Source organism: Anomalospiza imberbis, chromosome 9, assembly GCF_031753505.1.
Source record: "Anomalospiza imberbis isolate Cuckoo-Finch-1a 21T00152 chromosome 9, ASM3175350v1, whole genome shotgun sequence".
Lineage (NCBI taxonomy): Eukaryota > Metazoa > Chordata > Aves > Passeriformes > Viduidae > Anomalospiza > Anomalospiza imberbis.
In genome coordinates, this window is record NC_089689.1 from 1,836,425 (window position 1) to 1,853,193 (window position 16,769).

The following is a 16,769-nucleotide window of genomic DNA, read 5'->3' on the forward strand; positions in this document are numbered from 1 at the left end:
ACCAGCCTTCAACAAGAAAGGCTCAGTTAAAAGTCAAGTTGACTGGATGTGATTTACTGCTCCTATCTTTAGCACATCATCTTCTGGAACAACTGAATCTTTCAAGTAGATGCCATTTACAGTAATAGAATAGGGAACAGATTAAGAATGAGATTCTGAGTTTTCATCTGATCTCATTTGCCTCTAATACATTATAAATGTAAAATTAATTCAAATTCTGCACCAGCAAAGATTTTTAGCATTTGCTTCAAAAACTTACATCCCATGTTACACGTGAATTTCGTAAAGGAATTCGGTAAATTTTTACAAATTCAAAATGAAAATAAGACCACTTAAAAACACTGAAACATTTTTAACACAGCTTCTCCTTTCCTAAAAGTGTCCTGTAGTCTAAAAATGAGTCATGTTTACAAGTTTGCAAAAGTGTCTATAGAAATAGCTGTGATTTTGCTGAAGTGGGAGAACACAATTCCCAAGCCATTAATTTCATATAAGTTGCTGTTTTACTTTAGAAGAGCATTGACCAGGAATCAGAGACAGATAATTTGTTAAACCCAAACTCAACACTAAGTCCCTGTTTTGACTTTGAATCCAAATGCCGATACTAGTTACTGCAACCTTTTGGTTGCCTACATAACCAAAAGCACATCCCAGGATTTTAAAACCAGAGTTTCTTCCTTCAAAGCAGAACACAAAAGTTTATCTACATAGTGAGGCTGCCATCAGAAATGATGGCATAAACAGCAATTCCAGACACCAGCTCACAGCCTGTCCCCAGCAGGCTGGAGCTGCGGGACTGGGGAAAGGCTGAAAAGCCTTGTGCACGTTCCAGTTCATTTCATCCTGCAGTCGAGGCCGGATCCCAAAGCGCCCTTCAGAAGTTTCTTCCCCAGAAAATGTTACTTGGTAACAAGCCCAGACACCCAGTGCAAAGAGCTGGCTCGGTACTCAAAGAACAGCAGCTGAGAACACCAAACATGAGAATATGGATTAAAAGAGGACCTTATGTATCAGTACTGAAGCCTGTTCCTCAGAAGTCATTTTGTTACTATTACTGACAGAGCTGTTAAAAATAAACTGAATAAATAGTCAGAACTACAATAAATAGTTAAAGCAAACTGACAGAAAAAAAAAAACACAGAGTGGAGGGGAAGACATCAAATACCCACCTGTCTGTGCTACAATACCATAATCCCTCCAGATTCAGTGTGTGAGGAACAGGGAAACTCACCCTTGTTCAGACAAAAATACATTGTTTATTTTAAAAACAAGAGCGCACCTAACAAAAAAGCACCTTATTTTATTTTTTTTTTCAGCTCCAGCAGCAAAATGACAATGAATGGGAGTTTTGTTTCATTGTCCACTGTTCATTAAGAAAAACCCAGGGAATATTCAAATAGTTCAAAAAGAAAACATGGTGCACAAAATAAAATATCTCAGTTGAGAATTTACATTTGTAAAATTTATCATCTCAAGGTTGGCAAATAGATACTTAATGAAAAAAAGAGCTGACAAGTGGTTCATATTTTATCCCACTTTCTTCATGCACAGCTCCTGGCATAAAACAGACACGTTCTTCTTAGTTCTTTTTCTTCTCCAGTGGATCATCAGATTTTCTCTGATGAAATTATTTCTAAATCCATTAATTGATAGTTGGTGCCCAGCTGTAATCAGTTGACTCAGTAGCCAAGGAAGCTTTTTCTCTTTTTCCCACTTCACACTCAGTAATAAATTCACTATCTGACAAGGCTTCAAAGCAATCCAAATAAAAATGTTTGCTACTTTTTAGCTGGGTTCATGTCTATCAGAACTCCTTGCTCCTGGTGCCACCTGTGGTGCCAGCAGGGATGAAAGAATAAACTCTACAGTGGTTCCTAACCTGTGGTGCTACACGCAGCCTACAGAATAAGAATTCCAAGGGACAAGCAGAGCTTTGTTCTGCTCCTTTCAGCCCTCAGCCTGTCCTTGGCAGTGATGCCTTCAGCCAGGCTGGAGAAGCACATGCTTTAATGCAATCTTCACTTTCCAGCTTTCATGCACAGAAGAACACTAGGAAAATGTTTTATTTATGTCTTTGCGGGAATGGACACAAAGCCAGACAAGAAAAAGTGATCCTGCCTGACATCTAACTTTCAGACATGTATTCTTTGTATAAAACTGAAGTTACATTAAGAGAAAGAACAATTAGATACAAAATTAAAAACAGCCCTTGCATGTAAAATAACTCTTTTTTTCCCCCCAGACTCATTAAAAGCACCTTGGATAACATAAAATTAAAAGTCTACCATAGCATAGTTCCTTCAGTGCATCCACAAGTGATTATCTCTTCAGTTTTTTAAATTAGACAAATCATACAAACGAGTGAAAGGGGTCACATATTTTAAAATGCTCCTTATTTTTCCTGTCAGTTATATCTCAGTATGCCTTTATGATTTAATCTAGCACAATGATATATTGTTATGAGCACCAAACAGCCATTGCTGTTCTCAAACTATTTAAATTATATAAACACTTGAGATATTTAATAAGTTTGTCTCTAAGCTAAAGAGAGCCAAGTGACAAGGATCAGCCCTTAGGAGTACATAAGGGATGATCCACATCTGGCTGAGCCCAAGAGCTTACAGAGCCCAAAGATTTTACTCCAAACAGAATAATTTGTTACTAGAGGTCAGGAATTCGCCAGGATCAGAGACCTGGATTCAGAACTGCTCCCAAACTGATTTCAAGCAGAGTTGCTCCAAGTTGGTGGCAGTATCCATTGTAGAGTACTCAACAGGGATTCAAAGAGATCCAAAAGGTGGTTCATTAAATTGTAGGCCTGTAGCAAACAATTTAAACATAGGCAGCACAGGAGGAATATCTGCTGTTACTGCACCTTCTGTCTGCCCCTTGGGGAGATATCACTCAAGCAACAACACTTTTTGCCTTCAATAAAGCATCTGCCAAAGCCTCAGAGCTCCTTCCAAAAGAGTGATTTCAAGAGGGTGTTTTAAAAACATGCAAATAAATGTCATTAGCCAAAGTACTTCACCTCTTCTTTGATGATGGACAGCTTTTTCTGAACAAAGTAAATGCAGTTAAGTGAATCTGGACCATAGCAAATCATTCAATGGTGCTTCCTTGAAAAGAGAGGAAGTATCAAAAGCCCTTGTCCTACCCAATCTACAATCCCTCTTCTGCTTGGCCATTTCTGTAGCTTTTCTAACAAGCTGAAGATGAAATACTCAAAACTGAGTTATTCCACTGCTAACCTTCAAGCAGAAAGGGTATAAGAAATAGATGTACCCTGGTATTTCCTGAAGACAAACCAGAAAATCCTGGCAACGCAGAGAATTACAAGAATATCATAGCAGAAGACATTAAACATGGAAAAGACTGCAGAGCTGATAAAGTAGCTACCACAAGATAGCAGGTCATGCTCTTAGGAACCAGTGAAATGGTTCATTAGAAGGGGAGACACTTGTACCAGAGGAGGAAAAGCAAAAACTTCCTCAACCTTGACAGTTTTTGTTTGTAGAAGGAATTTCTCTCTGTTCTTTCAACCATATCCTATAGGTGATGCTTTCTATAGTTCCAAGCCCTCACACAGCCCTCCTCCAGGCATTTTTTCCTAAATTTACAGAGGCAGAGCTCTCTCCTTCCCAGGACTGAGGAAAAGCAGAGCCCTTTAAGACTGCATTTCTGTGCTGCATCTTGTACAATGTTTACTTCTGTATTTCACAACAGCAGATATCAGTGAGTTATGCTCTATCAGATATTCACTGTCAGCACCAGGTCCTTTCCTGAAGACCAACCTTTTTCTCAAATACCAGCCTTTCAGTACAGCAAAAAAACATATCCCAGCTGAATTGCTTCTTATTTTGGCTTCTTTTGCAAGCAATTTGAATTCCAATTCTGCCCAGCAGTATCTTTCATATTCTTGCTTGTATTTGCCAAACACCAGCTTAATAAACACAGTCTCTATTCTGTCATCCTATCAGTAATACAAAACACTGAACATGACCTGGAGGGGTGTCCCTTCCACTCTGTACACAGCTGTGCATCCATCTCACAGGAGTCCTTGCTAAATCATGTTTCCCAAGATTGCTTATGATATTTTCAAAAAAAGGAAGATAATTTTAAAAGCTTTACTGTAGCCAAGGTAAGATGACACCTCACCTTAATTTACAAGCCTGCTACCCTGTAATAAAAAAAAAAAATATTGTACTGATATGGCAGGGATATTTCCCTTGATGAGTTTGTGCTGGCTGCTGTTCATCTCAAATACCTTTCAGATTGTTAGTTAATAACTACTTATAGGTTTCTTTTGCCTAGAAGTGAACTTTGATTCTTCTGTCACTTTGCTTTATCATCTTTATGAAGATGGGCATATATAGAGCCATTCTTCAATCTTAATGAGGGGATTCCATCCTTCTTAATGTCACTGAGCACCAATCTGGGATCAAGGAAACAAAAGTTTCCAGGCAAACCCACTTGTAAAACCAAGTCTTTGTGGGTACCATTAATTTGTCCCAACATGAGCGAAGCTCAAATCCCATTTTGAGAGTCCTGATGGGACAAGTGGCTGAGCCCTCCAAGCCATCCTGCCAGACCTCAGCAGTCACTGGGATTAGCTCAGATCACCAGTACAGACAGCAACAACTGGGAGATTTGCAGGTGCAAAGGAACATCTGCAGTCTCTCTGACCTTAAATTCAGGTTTCAGACCAGCAGCACTGTCTCTCTTCCAGGATGTCAGTACTGTTTGGGGGATGACCCTTTCCTTAGCTCAAAAAGGGGTCAACCCATCGTTACCACATTTTCTTATTGCTGGTGGCACTTTTTAGCTTTTGGGGTACACACCTCAGTGGTTTTACTGATCTCTCCAGCATCCCTGTTCATGATCTGAATGAGAGTGGGATCCAGGAAATGGCAGCCACTGTCTGCCTTTCCTCCCTGTAAAGTGTCCATTCTCTTTCCTGATATTGGCACTGTGGCATTTTTCCAGTTTTTGTCCCTGAAGACCTCCAAATGCCTGCCGTCTGATGAAATCTCTGAGATAATTTGTGTTAGCTGAAATAACTAGTCTAAATTATTTTTCTATTTCTTTTTCTGATACAGGATTGTTTTTGCCACCAGATGGCAACAGAAGATGGCTATGTGTGAGGAGTAGTCTTGCAATGCACAGAATTTGGATTAAAGCTCTACAACCTCAACAGAAAAGAGCATCTGCAAGACTTCAGAAAAAAAAATCAGAATGTCTTTTGAACCTTATGATTTCATTTCCACTTAGTGTTCTAATTAACAGAACTCAAACAAATGTGGGTATTGTAAATATGACTCATTTCTCTAACAAATGTCCACCTCAGCACAGAATTTCAAAATCTGTTAATCTGCTGAAGCAAGAAGAAAATCTGAAACTGCTCCAAAACCAGTTATCAAAATAAGGAAAGTAACTCTCCTAGAGCCAGGATATTTCAGATGTAAATAACAAATACCAGGATTTACACAGCAGGCAATGTATTTTTAACAAAGAGAAGACCTACTACAAAGGCTTCACATATTTTTGTTGGCACTGCTGTTCAAAAACAATGTACTACCTAATCTCTAAGAATCTAGCCATTATCTCACCTGCAGAGGCAGAAGAAAGCACAGCAAGAAGAACAGGTTGCCTACGGTTATACAGAATGTGTGGCAGCAGAAAGAAAAAAATAAACCACAAACGAAACCCACAACAAAATGAAAAACAAACAAAAAACCAACAAAAACACCAACCCGTCTCTCAAGATCTCAGAAATTTCAAGTCCTTACCTTCTAAAGCTTACTCAGCAGCACCACTTAAAACATCAATTAACTCCAACAAAAACTATTTAATCTTACCGCTGTATCAGATCAAAAAACCACCAAGCTAAGAACTATACTTAAAGTTGTGAAACAAAAACTTAGAATGTTGAAGAAATAAGTTTTAATGTAAAAATTAAGGAACACCAACTCAAAGGAAGAAAAACCCACTGGCTCACAAGCACACTCGAAACTCTCATCCAGGTCATCTGTGCACCAACACTTGCATCTTAAAGACACACCATTTCTCACATTATCAAACTCGGAGAAAAATACTCAAAACTATTAAAGACTGACTTGTTACTTGCAATATTTAATTTAAAACTTCATATTTGCCTTCAGTATTTCATCAGAGTACAAATTTGCATGAATGTGGAGTGCAAATGCCATAAAGCCATTTAGGAATTGTACTGGTACCACCAAAACACGTCAGTGACTAAATGAGGCCAACAGGTCACTGAGAAATCGCTTTGTACAAACTACACAGAACTTTTAAAATAGGTAAACAAAATTCTAAAAAACCCGCCATATATACTCCACAGCTCTCATGAGATGCATTTCTTACTATTAAATTGTTGAATGTTTACAGCTCTTTACTCAGGTGTGTCAGATCTCTCAGCTGCTGGAGGATCCCTGGTAACCCCTCCCAAGCAATTCCTGCTGCACCCTTCCATGCCATGTCTGACCCTAATAATGGATGGGCAAAGCTTTCTCTCACTTTAATGTGCCCAAATGCCTCCTCTGCTAATTTTCATCTCTTAGTGCAGTGACTCAAATGAGGCTTTAACCTCCTTTGTCAAACAAATTCACATTCCAAAACTATTCTCAGCCACTTCCAAGGTGCTGCTGAAGTATCTTGTAGTCATCTGTGCATGCCTGCATAGAAAGTGGCCCCTCTCTCCCAAGGAATACTCCAAGATTAAGAACAGTTACTTCTAAGAGTCAAGAAAAAATCCTAGAATTAAAAATTAGTTTTGTTTACTACAGCAACAAGAAGCTGATACAGCCCTCTAATTATTCTGTAACATTCTGGATAATTATGGGCTTCATAGAAATCAGGCCAGCATCTGCTTCCTGTAAAAGAACACTGTGCTTCTCTAAGCAGTTTTCTTTATTTTCTTTTCTTAAAATTAGTTCACAAAGATAAAGGTGACATAAAAGATAAAGTTACTTGGAATTTCACCATCAAAAACAACAACAGTGGAACAAAGTTTAAAGAAAGTAACAACATAATTAAAGCTCGCATTTTAAAGGTCTTGGCATTTAATCCCAAACAAGAACTACGCAGCATTTCCCAAAGGGAGAAATACACCTTGACATCCAGGAAAGGCAAAATTGGGCTGAAGCTCAATTCTTCTGAATTTTTTAAGGTTTTTGTTGTGTTATTTAAGCTATAATGAAGAACTAATTTTCAGCAGAGAAGGTACCTGTATGAAACCTAGAGGCCTACCTAAAGGCAGTAAAACTTTGGGAACATAGTATTGAGGAAAACCAGATAGAGAAAAACCCTAAACCAAGGAACAGTGATGATTTTATAAAAGAGGTCAACACAGAGGTAGGTTTAGGATGGGTGGCAATGAATATGTATTCAACCACCTGAGGTCAGAAGTAAGTGCTCACTTACTGACAGGTCCCCTCAGCCCAGTCTTTTTGAAAGGATTGCCAGCACAAAGCTCAAAGGTTTTCTTTCTTCTGCTCTTGCATGGTGCTGCAAAGACCATGAAGACCAGATGAAGACTCTCCACAGCTAAGCCTTATTCATGCATTTCTGCATCACCTGTCAGAGGTCAAAAGCCAGATCTGCAGAAATGGCAAGTGTTTATGCCTACAACTTAAACAAATGTTAATTTACACCATATATAAAGCACTATAAGTATATGACACACAAGACAATCCTAAAGTTTCTAAGCTGATCATGCAGAAATACCAAATTCCACTGTTTTTCCTCTCTCTTCCACGGTGTAAACTCCATGGAAAATTTTATAGAGGCACTATATATGTAGTGCCTCTATAAAAGTACGATCTATAAAAGTACGATGACATTTTAAAAGCAATAATTCAGAAAAAACCCTGAAGCCCAGGCAGACTGCAGTCTACCTTCCTGCTGAACACTGTGAAGACCTTCAGGACAGAAATACACACAAAAACTTAACTACATCTCACACACAGGGACAGACTAAAGTCTTACAGGCAGCTATAATTTTGGTTTTTCCCCAGTTTCATCATGGTACATAATTCAAACACCACTTTTTGGTTTCAGTGCTGGTTTGGATGCTATTTTGTTTCTTTTTTTACTGTTTTGAGCTGAAGTAAATAGGAAACCAGTGATTTTTGTTGCTTACATTGGTTTAGAAGTAACAACACCAAAAACTGGAATGATGGTGAACCATAACTGCTTTTAGATATGCCAGGGAACTGAGCTACACCACAGCAGATCAAGTGCCTCATGGAAGAGTACAGAGTGGTAAGTTCTCATGAAAGATCTCAATATGTCCCATAGCTTAGTGGTAAATCCAAAAATATTTATACTTTGACCAGACAAATACACAGAACACTTGTTTTTCCCCAGTCCACCTTCTGCTCTACTTAGTGTAGTGAGCCCAACCAAAAAAGACAAGTTCTGGAAGCAGCCTGTGTGGAATCAAATCTCTGTGCACTGGAGCAAAAGTAAAAGGTAGAACTGCAGCAATTTCGCTGTGTTAACTAATACAACTGCAAAGTTCATCAAGAAATGAATAAATCAAATTTCCAAAGCATATTGCATGTAATGATGTGGACTCAATTCACCATGTGCTCTAAGATTTAGACATTATCATTTTCCCGCAATGGGAAATGTGATGAGTTGGTCCTGAGCATACAGTGTTGAAGCAGCAGCCCTTTGCTCCAGAGAGTCTGGTGGCATCTTCCTTCACATTGTTCATGTCCTGTTAGAGAAGTTTTTTTCTCCTACTCAAGTACATCAGCACTTTTTCCAGGCATTGACCCAAAAAGAGGAAGAGATTACCTGTTTTGGCAGTGATGAGCTGCAGGACCAATGGTCGTCTTGTCACAATGCCAGAACCTCGTGGAAGAAAATCCCTAGAAACATTAAAAAATAGTTACTAGCCAGAAGCAATGTGCAGTTACATAAGATATTGGACTAATTTGGAACCTCCTCTGTATGAAAATGGAAAGGTGGTGTGGATAGATTGATAGCAAATACTCCTATAAAGTAGGGCTGTTAGTTCTGGTTCAAGACAGCAGTTGGTCATTACATATTAGACAAATGTGCATTAAAACTAAATTTCTGTCTCAGGGCATTCCCAAGCCTCCTCTAGGCCATCACATGTAGCATCTCACCTTGCACAGTAAGACTACCTGAAGCCATGCCCGGATTTTCCCAAATGATTCTGTCATCACTGCACACTTAATCTGAAGAGGATCTGGACACAGGAATGCACACACTCACGCACCACACCAGAGCTCTGGACAAACCAAACTGGCAGCACCCTGCACTACTCTTTCAATACTTAATTTCTGCCGATTCAAATCCCCAGATAACTTTTCCACCAACACGCCTGCCCAGAAGCTTCTGAGTGAAAGCAGAACGCTAGAAGTCCTCTGGGACAGAGGGGGAGAGTGTCCTTGGACCAGAAAGCAAGCAAGGAAACAAAGACACCAGCTCTACCATATCATTATGCATCCCCATGAGCCTTTCCATGTCTCTAAAGACAGGGAGACTCCTTATGCAACTGGAAAAAAAGAAACCCAAAGCAAAATAATACATTTTTCTCAGTGTCTTCCCCAGTTGTCAGACCTATTAAACATTTAAAAACTATGAGATGAGGTTCAGTGAGAGGCTTTGAAAAGCGTTCCCTTCCAATACGCATCTTCAGAGGAGTAAAATTCAGGGGTAAACAGAGTTTCACAATCAGTGTAAGCTCATCAAAATCCCCTCGTTTCTCCTGCCTCACAAGAGATGTTGAATCACTTTCCTGTCTGCCTTAGCAGCACTGCTAACTCACCTCTCTGGCTCAGGTGAAAAGCAATGCAGCAAAGGCTTAGGGCAGGAAATTGCAGCCCAAGGGCAGAGCTGATCTGGGTGACTGCTGTTATACACCTAAGTGCCTGTATGAAGGTGAGGCAGGAAGTGTGCAGTGTCTTTGGGAGGGATGGGGAGAAGGACAAGAGCCAAAGAACAAAGCACAGCCCTGCTGGCCCTTTAGACAGAGCTGCTAACATAAGTCTGCTCCAGCCACTTGGGAAATCACCTCCTGCCTATAGTAACCACTGAGGATCTTCACACTGACCTTGCACTACTTAATGGAAGCCTGACTTTCACAGCTCCTTTAAAGGCTGCACACAAACCTGTGTGGTTTAAAACAGGCCTTGAGGGTATATCTATGAAAAATAAACCCCACAAATATCCAGGATATTATTTGTGCAAATCAGAGAATATTAGGTCTGAGCAGTCCCAGGCCAAGACAGGCTCAGGAACACAAAAGTGAACCTCTTTCCACAAGCACCAACAAGGTGACAAAGCAGAAAAGAAACACGGCAACTCTACCTGTGATATGAGTACTGAAAGTTTCCTTCCTAACATCTAGACGCAAAAAAAAATTAGAATATCATATGCAAGCAGTTCTAAGGCTCTGAGGAATAAAGCCAGCTGTTCTGTGCCGCACCACCTTAGAACTCCCAGCATTTTGAATGAACCAGTGTTAATTTGTAGCTAAATTGTGTTTCCCTTTCTCAGTACCTGTTAATGTGTGCTTACAGTGGGATTACTCTGCAAACCAAAGCGCACCATAAAGGGGAGGCTGTTCAAACACAAGCTCGCTCATTAACCTCCCAATGCAAACTCAGACCTGCAGGCAGAAGTACAATTGATTAGGAATTCAGGTAATCTCTAAAGCAAAGATACTGCAAAAACATCAGGTGTACCGATTTAAATCTGCTGTGATGCTTTATAACGTTTCAGACAGAAACAGCATAGAGGAATTAGCTTAAAGAGATGCCAAAGGCCTTCAGATAGGTCTCTATCATCATTTCAGTATCTACTAATGGAGAGAAAGCTGCCCCTCAATGAACATCTGCTGTTTTCTCATGGGAAAACAGAAAATAGTAATGGGAACATGGTCATACTTCTGTATGCACTGAAATGAACGCAGCCCAGGAGATAGCAAATTAAGATTACAATTAATACATTGGTTTTCAAGCATGTAATATCTGTTTAAAAAATAATCTATATATTTTTTCCCATCAAGAAGCTAAAATGAATTGCCATTTAGGACAAAGTGGTCACCTAAACCAGTGTCCTCTACAGCACCACAGGAGACAAGAAAATCCTTTGGGGAGTCAAAGGCTGAAAAGATTTATTGATTTTCTGCTTCAGACTAAGCACATTCAGCAATAAAGAACACTGCATTAATGCAGCTCCCAGTGCACACAACGCTAACCTTTCCTCAACAGCAAAATTACAAAGAAAGGTTAAAACAAAAATTTTCCTTCAGAACATCCTCTTAATATGCCCAAAAGTGATGGCATTCTTTACCCCTGTCCAATGAGCTGAACTATTTTCTGTTCAAGCAAACAACAGCAGAGAGAGGTTCCTGCTTGGTGAGAGGGAGAGCTGTGTTGATCACATAACCAACTCAACAGGGCAGCAGCAGGACATAAAACTTCTGCTACAAATGCACAGTTTGAAGAGGGAAGAAGTCAAAGAATGAGGGTAATGGGCTTCACAGGGACAGTTCAGGAGAAAATTCCCCCCCACCGTTTAACCACTGAATGGGTTACCTCTATCAAAGAGACACTGACGTCAATCTGCCCACAGAGATAGGCTTTTTTTTTAAAAACATTTGAAATTTCAGCTTCAGCTACAAGGCAACAGCACCCGTGTGCATTCTCTGTACAGCTCAAATCAGATGTTACAAATACATAAACTCTACTTAGAGAAAAAAGAGCAAGTTCTTAAACACACACAGAAATGTAAGTCAAATCTGAAACATAGCTTGCACATCTTTAAGAAAAGCAACGCAGTACCACACAGCAGGGAATCAGATTAAACGCTGTACAACTGCTTCTGCAGAAATGCCTACTCTGACATCCACAGGACAGGATGCAGCTCCTCCTCCCCCTCCTCTCCCCTCGGAACAGAAAGCATTCTCTAAAGGGTTTGTTAGTGGCGCTGAACCAAACAGCTCTGCATCAGAAACGGTCCCACAACTTATACAAGTAACAGCAGCAAGAAATACAACAGGAATAACAGAGCCAAGCCTCAAAGGTTCCTTCTGACCAAAAGGACAATGCCCCTCCAGGTCTTGATGGCACACCCTAACATTCTTCTAAGGACAGACTTCAGACAGCTGCTAGCCACACCTTTTGGTAAGCACGTACACATTTCTTTAGTGAAAGCTGGGGAAAAAAATTCACATCAGAATGGAAGCAGCTGCAAAGAAATCTATCTAGGAAAATATTCATGCCTGAGAATTTGTGCTCAAAGACACCAACAAGAGGAGAAAAGGCTGTTTTCTGTGGAGGGGGCAGTGAGCCTGGGAGCACCTGTGTGTACAACTGCAGGACCACTTAACAATGAGGAGGTGCAGGAAAGAAGAAACACACTGGGAATGAAAGCCCTGCTCCTTTAAGAGACATTCACCCTGCATTAAGATTCCAACTACTTTTACATCTTCACTCTCAGAGCGTTCGCAGCACAAAGCACTGAGCTGACAGCAGCTGTACCGGCTCAGCAGCAGCACTGCAGTGACAGGACAGCCCATCAGCAAGGCCTGGCCAGTGCGGAATTTATCAAATGCAAAGAGGAGGCAAACAGATCTGCCAGGACAGCCCTTCAGGAACTTGTCAATCTTAGAATGCACTCAGCTGTTAGAATACTGTTAAATACTTTCAAGACCAAAATATTTTCAGGGCTAAAGAAATTTTATCCTATTAAATTAGTCATGTCTTACTATTTATTTTATTTATTCTTAATTTAATTTAATATTATTTATACTAATATTTATTACTGCATAACATAAGCTGTATTGTCTTCTCTAGTACTGCTCATTTCCAGTATCAGAGATCTGGACAAGTGTATCTACTAAGTTTGGTGCCTACTGTTTGTTTAATGCATAAAGGAACATATAATAGCTTGAATTTGACTTGCTAAAAGCCAGGTCTCAAACTTATACCACAGGATGGTGAAACAAGTTGGCCATACCAACACTTCAGCAGTTTATAATAACAAGCCAGTTTGGGCCCTAAGGTGAAAAAGTAATTAGAATACTCATTAATTGAAGAGCCTCATGGAAGAGATAGAAATTTCAGGAAGGGCAGAAACTAGGGAAATGCTGAAAAGCAAACTAGACAGGGGCTCCTCAGTGAGGTGGTCTCATCATAACGCAGGACTGTAGCTTACAAAGGAAAACACATCAAACAAATAAACATAATGTGTTTCAGGGTGATTTCCAGGGAGAGTCTCCATTTAGGAGATCTTTAGCACACAAACAGTATTTATTATGTTAAAAAAAAAAAAAATAACAAAACAGAAGAATGCCCAGTTTCTGTGAAAAGTGGTGATGCATCACTGTTTAAAACTTATTTGTAGTTTCAAAAGAATAACTTCCATTTGCTTTTCTTTGCCAGTATAGGGCTGAGAAATGTCCTGTGCTTAGATCAGTTACATGGTCAGTATCACACAGGACAAAAATTCAACTAATTTACATCAATACCAATATAAATAATTCATACAAAACTTAGGGGGAATCCAGGAAATCAAATAACCGAGAAAAATGTCAATGATTACACAGTAACTGCATAATTAAAGAGCTACAAACAATTATAATTGATAGTGATGAATTGTTAAAAAAATCAGAATTGCCTCCAAAGAAAGAGCCTCCACATTTCTCACAAAGCACAGAAATGTGCCAGGCTCAGGACAAGAGCCAGAGCTCTCTTACAGAGAAGCAGAGGCAACCCATCTCTTTCATTGTGCCAGACAACATTAGCAATGGCACAAGAGTTCTCCCACTAACACAAAGTCCATCCCAAGACCCTAAACCACCCTCAAAAATGCAGAAAGGCCCGGATCCATCAGCAGCTAATAAAACAACAGTGCACTGGTAGCACTCCCCACAGGCCTTTATTCCCAATTTTTGCCAAGGAATGCAACACAGCTTTAATAGCAATTGTGCCCAAAGTCAAAAGATTTCCCGGGCCTTTTTCCAGCAGTGTTTATTGTTTTACACAACTCCAGCCTGGCACACCAGGAGCACTTGTGGCCCATATTAGCAGCTGAATGACCATGCCTTGTGCAAGAGACCACACAGTTCCACAGGAACACTGACACATGTCCATACAGCATCTCCAAGTTCTGTGGAAAACACACAGAGGTACTCAAAAGCTTTCATTTTTCTTCCATTTCTCATAGATAGCCTCAAAGCAAAGTGCTAAAAAACTCCAGAAATAGGAAAAAGCATGGTCCAGAGTAAGCCTGAGGATGGGAGGCATGAAATATTTCTCACGTCTTTCATCAGGTTTTAAAAGCCCATAAACCACACACCCAGGTCACTTGTAACTGGGGAACTCCTAATGCTAACAATATGTATCTGCAGACCTATTTTGCAGATGTGCTCATTCTATCTCACCTGCTCCTGTGCTTGCCAGCCCCACAGAGGATCCAGCAGCAGACCCTTCACTCACTTTTAAAACATTACAAAGCAAAGTATGTCCAAGAGACTGGAAATGTACTTTGCATTTACACAGAGGCCTTCTTAGGAATTAAGTCCATGAGAGTTGTCATCACCAACACAAGACACACTACCCTTCAAGTGACAGAACAAAGATAATCCTAGGACACGTTCTCAAGAAGTACTGCCTCAGCTGTGCTTTGATGTTCTCAACCACGTGCCTTTTCAATTCAGTAACACAAGAGTGCTTCTACATGACACTGAAATTTGGCCATGTATGTTGTTCCTCATCAGCTCCAAGAACAGAGCCCAGTTCTCATTGTCAGTCACCACTTGATCCCTCACCTCCTTTCCTTAGTTACAGAAGCGTAAGTGGTTTTTTGTTTGGCACAATGCCTGTCAATCAAGGGTCTCCCACAGCTTTGTTCAGTAGCCTAACATAATGGGCCTTACAGGAAGATGTACAAGACAATTAATCTGCTTTATCGAAGACCAATGATACCTATCTTAATTAGGCCTACCAGGCATGCTAAAAGCATTTTAGAGGTTGTGGATTTTTAGTGATCTCAGATGTATCAGCTCCTGAAGCTCTGTACTGATGCTTCCAGTGTTTTTTGGAAACCACACAGCATAGATGGCTGGTGCTTAGTTCATGTTTGGTCTCAGTTTGCAGCAACCACTCCTTCAAGGTAAATCTTCCTTCTCCTGATGGATCATTTTAATTAACCTGCTAAATCAAGCACAGCACCTACATCTTCAGCCCATGCAGTGCATGCAGGGCTTTAGGGGCAAAAACCAGAGTATCCAGATACCTTCAGGCAGTCAACTCCTCCTCCTGGTCAAGCAGGGTACATAAACTTGGTGGTTTTGAGAAGCCATTTTCCAATCCATCAATGTCCTTCACCACCACTGCTGAACTACTGGACCTCAACAGCAAAGCAGGGACACCCCAAGTATCCTATCCATCACTTTCAAGTAAGAACACAGGTTGAATTAAGAAAAATAAAAAATAAAGTGTTGAAAATCTTACATAGCACTACAGCTAGCAGCCTAAAATGTCTCTTTGGGTCCCTTTTCCCTCCACTCCTTTATGGAATTGAGACCAACTATAAAAAAACCCAGAGGGCAATGTTATAAAAAGTCTACCCAAAAAGACCCAGCTGTGGAATATGAGAGTGTTGATTCTAAATGTGACAAAAAAAGGCATTTTTTAAAAGCTCTTGAAAAACTTCAAGTAAGCTGGCAAGGGATACCAGTTACGCTAACTGAGCACCTCCCTAACAAATATGCTCAATGCCAGTGCTTAGGCACCACTCAGGTGAAAAAGCAAGGCTTGAGATTTGCTCTTCATGCAGGAACACTGGGGAGAGAGCAGGCTCAGAAATCCCTGTCATTATACTTCTCTTGGATCTGGAAGATGCTTTCTGTAAGTAGCAGCAGCATTTCTGCCTAACAAGCTGCCAGAAGTTATTACATCTCCCCCATTAGACATCACAGGGCTATGAGAAAAATCAGTGCCAAAAATAATTCTGGTCCCAGTGGCGAAGTCTTCCACTAAACAAAATTGGAATCAACAGGTTCTCGAAAGGAGGGAACATTTGAACTCAAGTCTAAGAAGGCACAGACCATCTCAGAGCAATCTAATGCTGTATTTTGACAGCAGTGACAGTACTCCACATCACATTTCCACACAGAAAAAGGTGAGACTGCTCACTGGCTCCAGGACGGAAAATGCACTTCCTAGGATTCAAGAAATCTCTTTCACATGACAGAAAGTTTTAAAATCTCAGCAAATTTACAGGACTGCAGGCTTGCCGTACACAGGCACGAGAACCTGCCAGGCAGAAGCCCAGGGGTGTGAGATGAAGAGTGCTCTGTTTGCAGTGCCTGTGCTGTGCTGGGCTCGCTGGCTGAACAGAGGGGGAAGCTGCCAATGTGCAGGCTCGTGGGCAAGGCACGGTATGCACGATGCATCTGTCCTCCCCGGCAGCCTGCCAGCCCTCTGCTGCATCATCCTCCTTCCATGGGTGAGAATGCCCTTCTTCCTCTGTCCCTTTTAAGATTTTACAAAAGCTTCTGCTATTTCCTGCCCAACGGTGCTCTCCGTCAGTTCCAAGTGGTGGTGGAAGGGGGAGAAAGGAAGCACAAAACACAAAGAAAGCCCAACAATTCTCAGAATTTTGGTGTCAAAAAGAATAAAGGGGATTTTGCAGGACAACTTATTCTCCCTAATCAGATATGTTTGCTTTTAGGAAAGGACTCATTTGCATAGGATGTTGGT

General features: G+C 40.6%; 1 protein-coding gene across 2 annotated transcripts in view; it reads right to left on the reverse strand.

Annotated features, from left to right (window-relative positions):
- Positions 1 to 16,769, reverse strand: part of DNM3 (dynamin 3) — a 167,062-nt gene that overhangs the window by 141,822 nt on the left and 8,471 nt on the right. For both annotated transcript variants that reach the window (XM_068199307.1, XM_068199308.1), the window contains exon 2: positions 8,824 to 8,897. In XM_068199307.1, the coding sequence (XP_068055408.1) occupies positions 8,824 to 8,897 (74 nt within the window). The remainder of the gene's footprint in view (positions 1 to 8,823; positions 8,898 to 16,769) is intronic.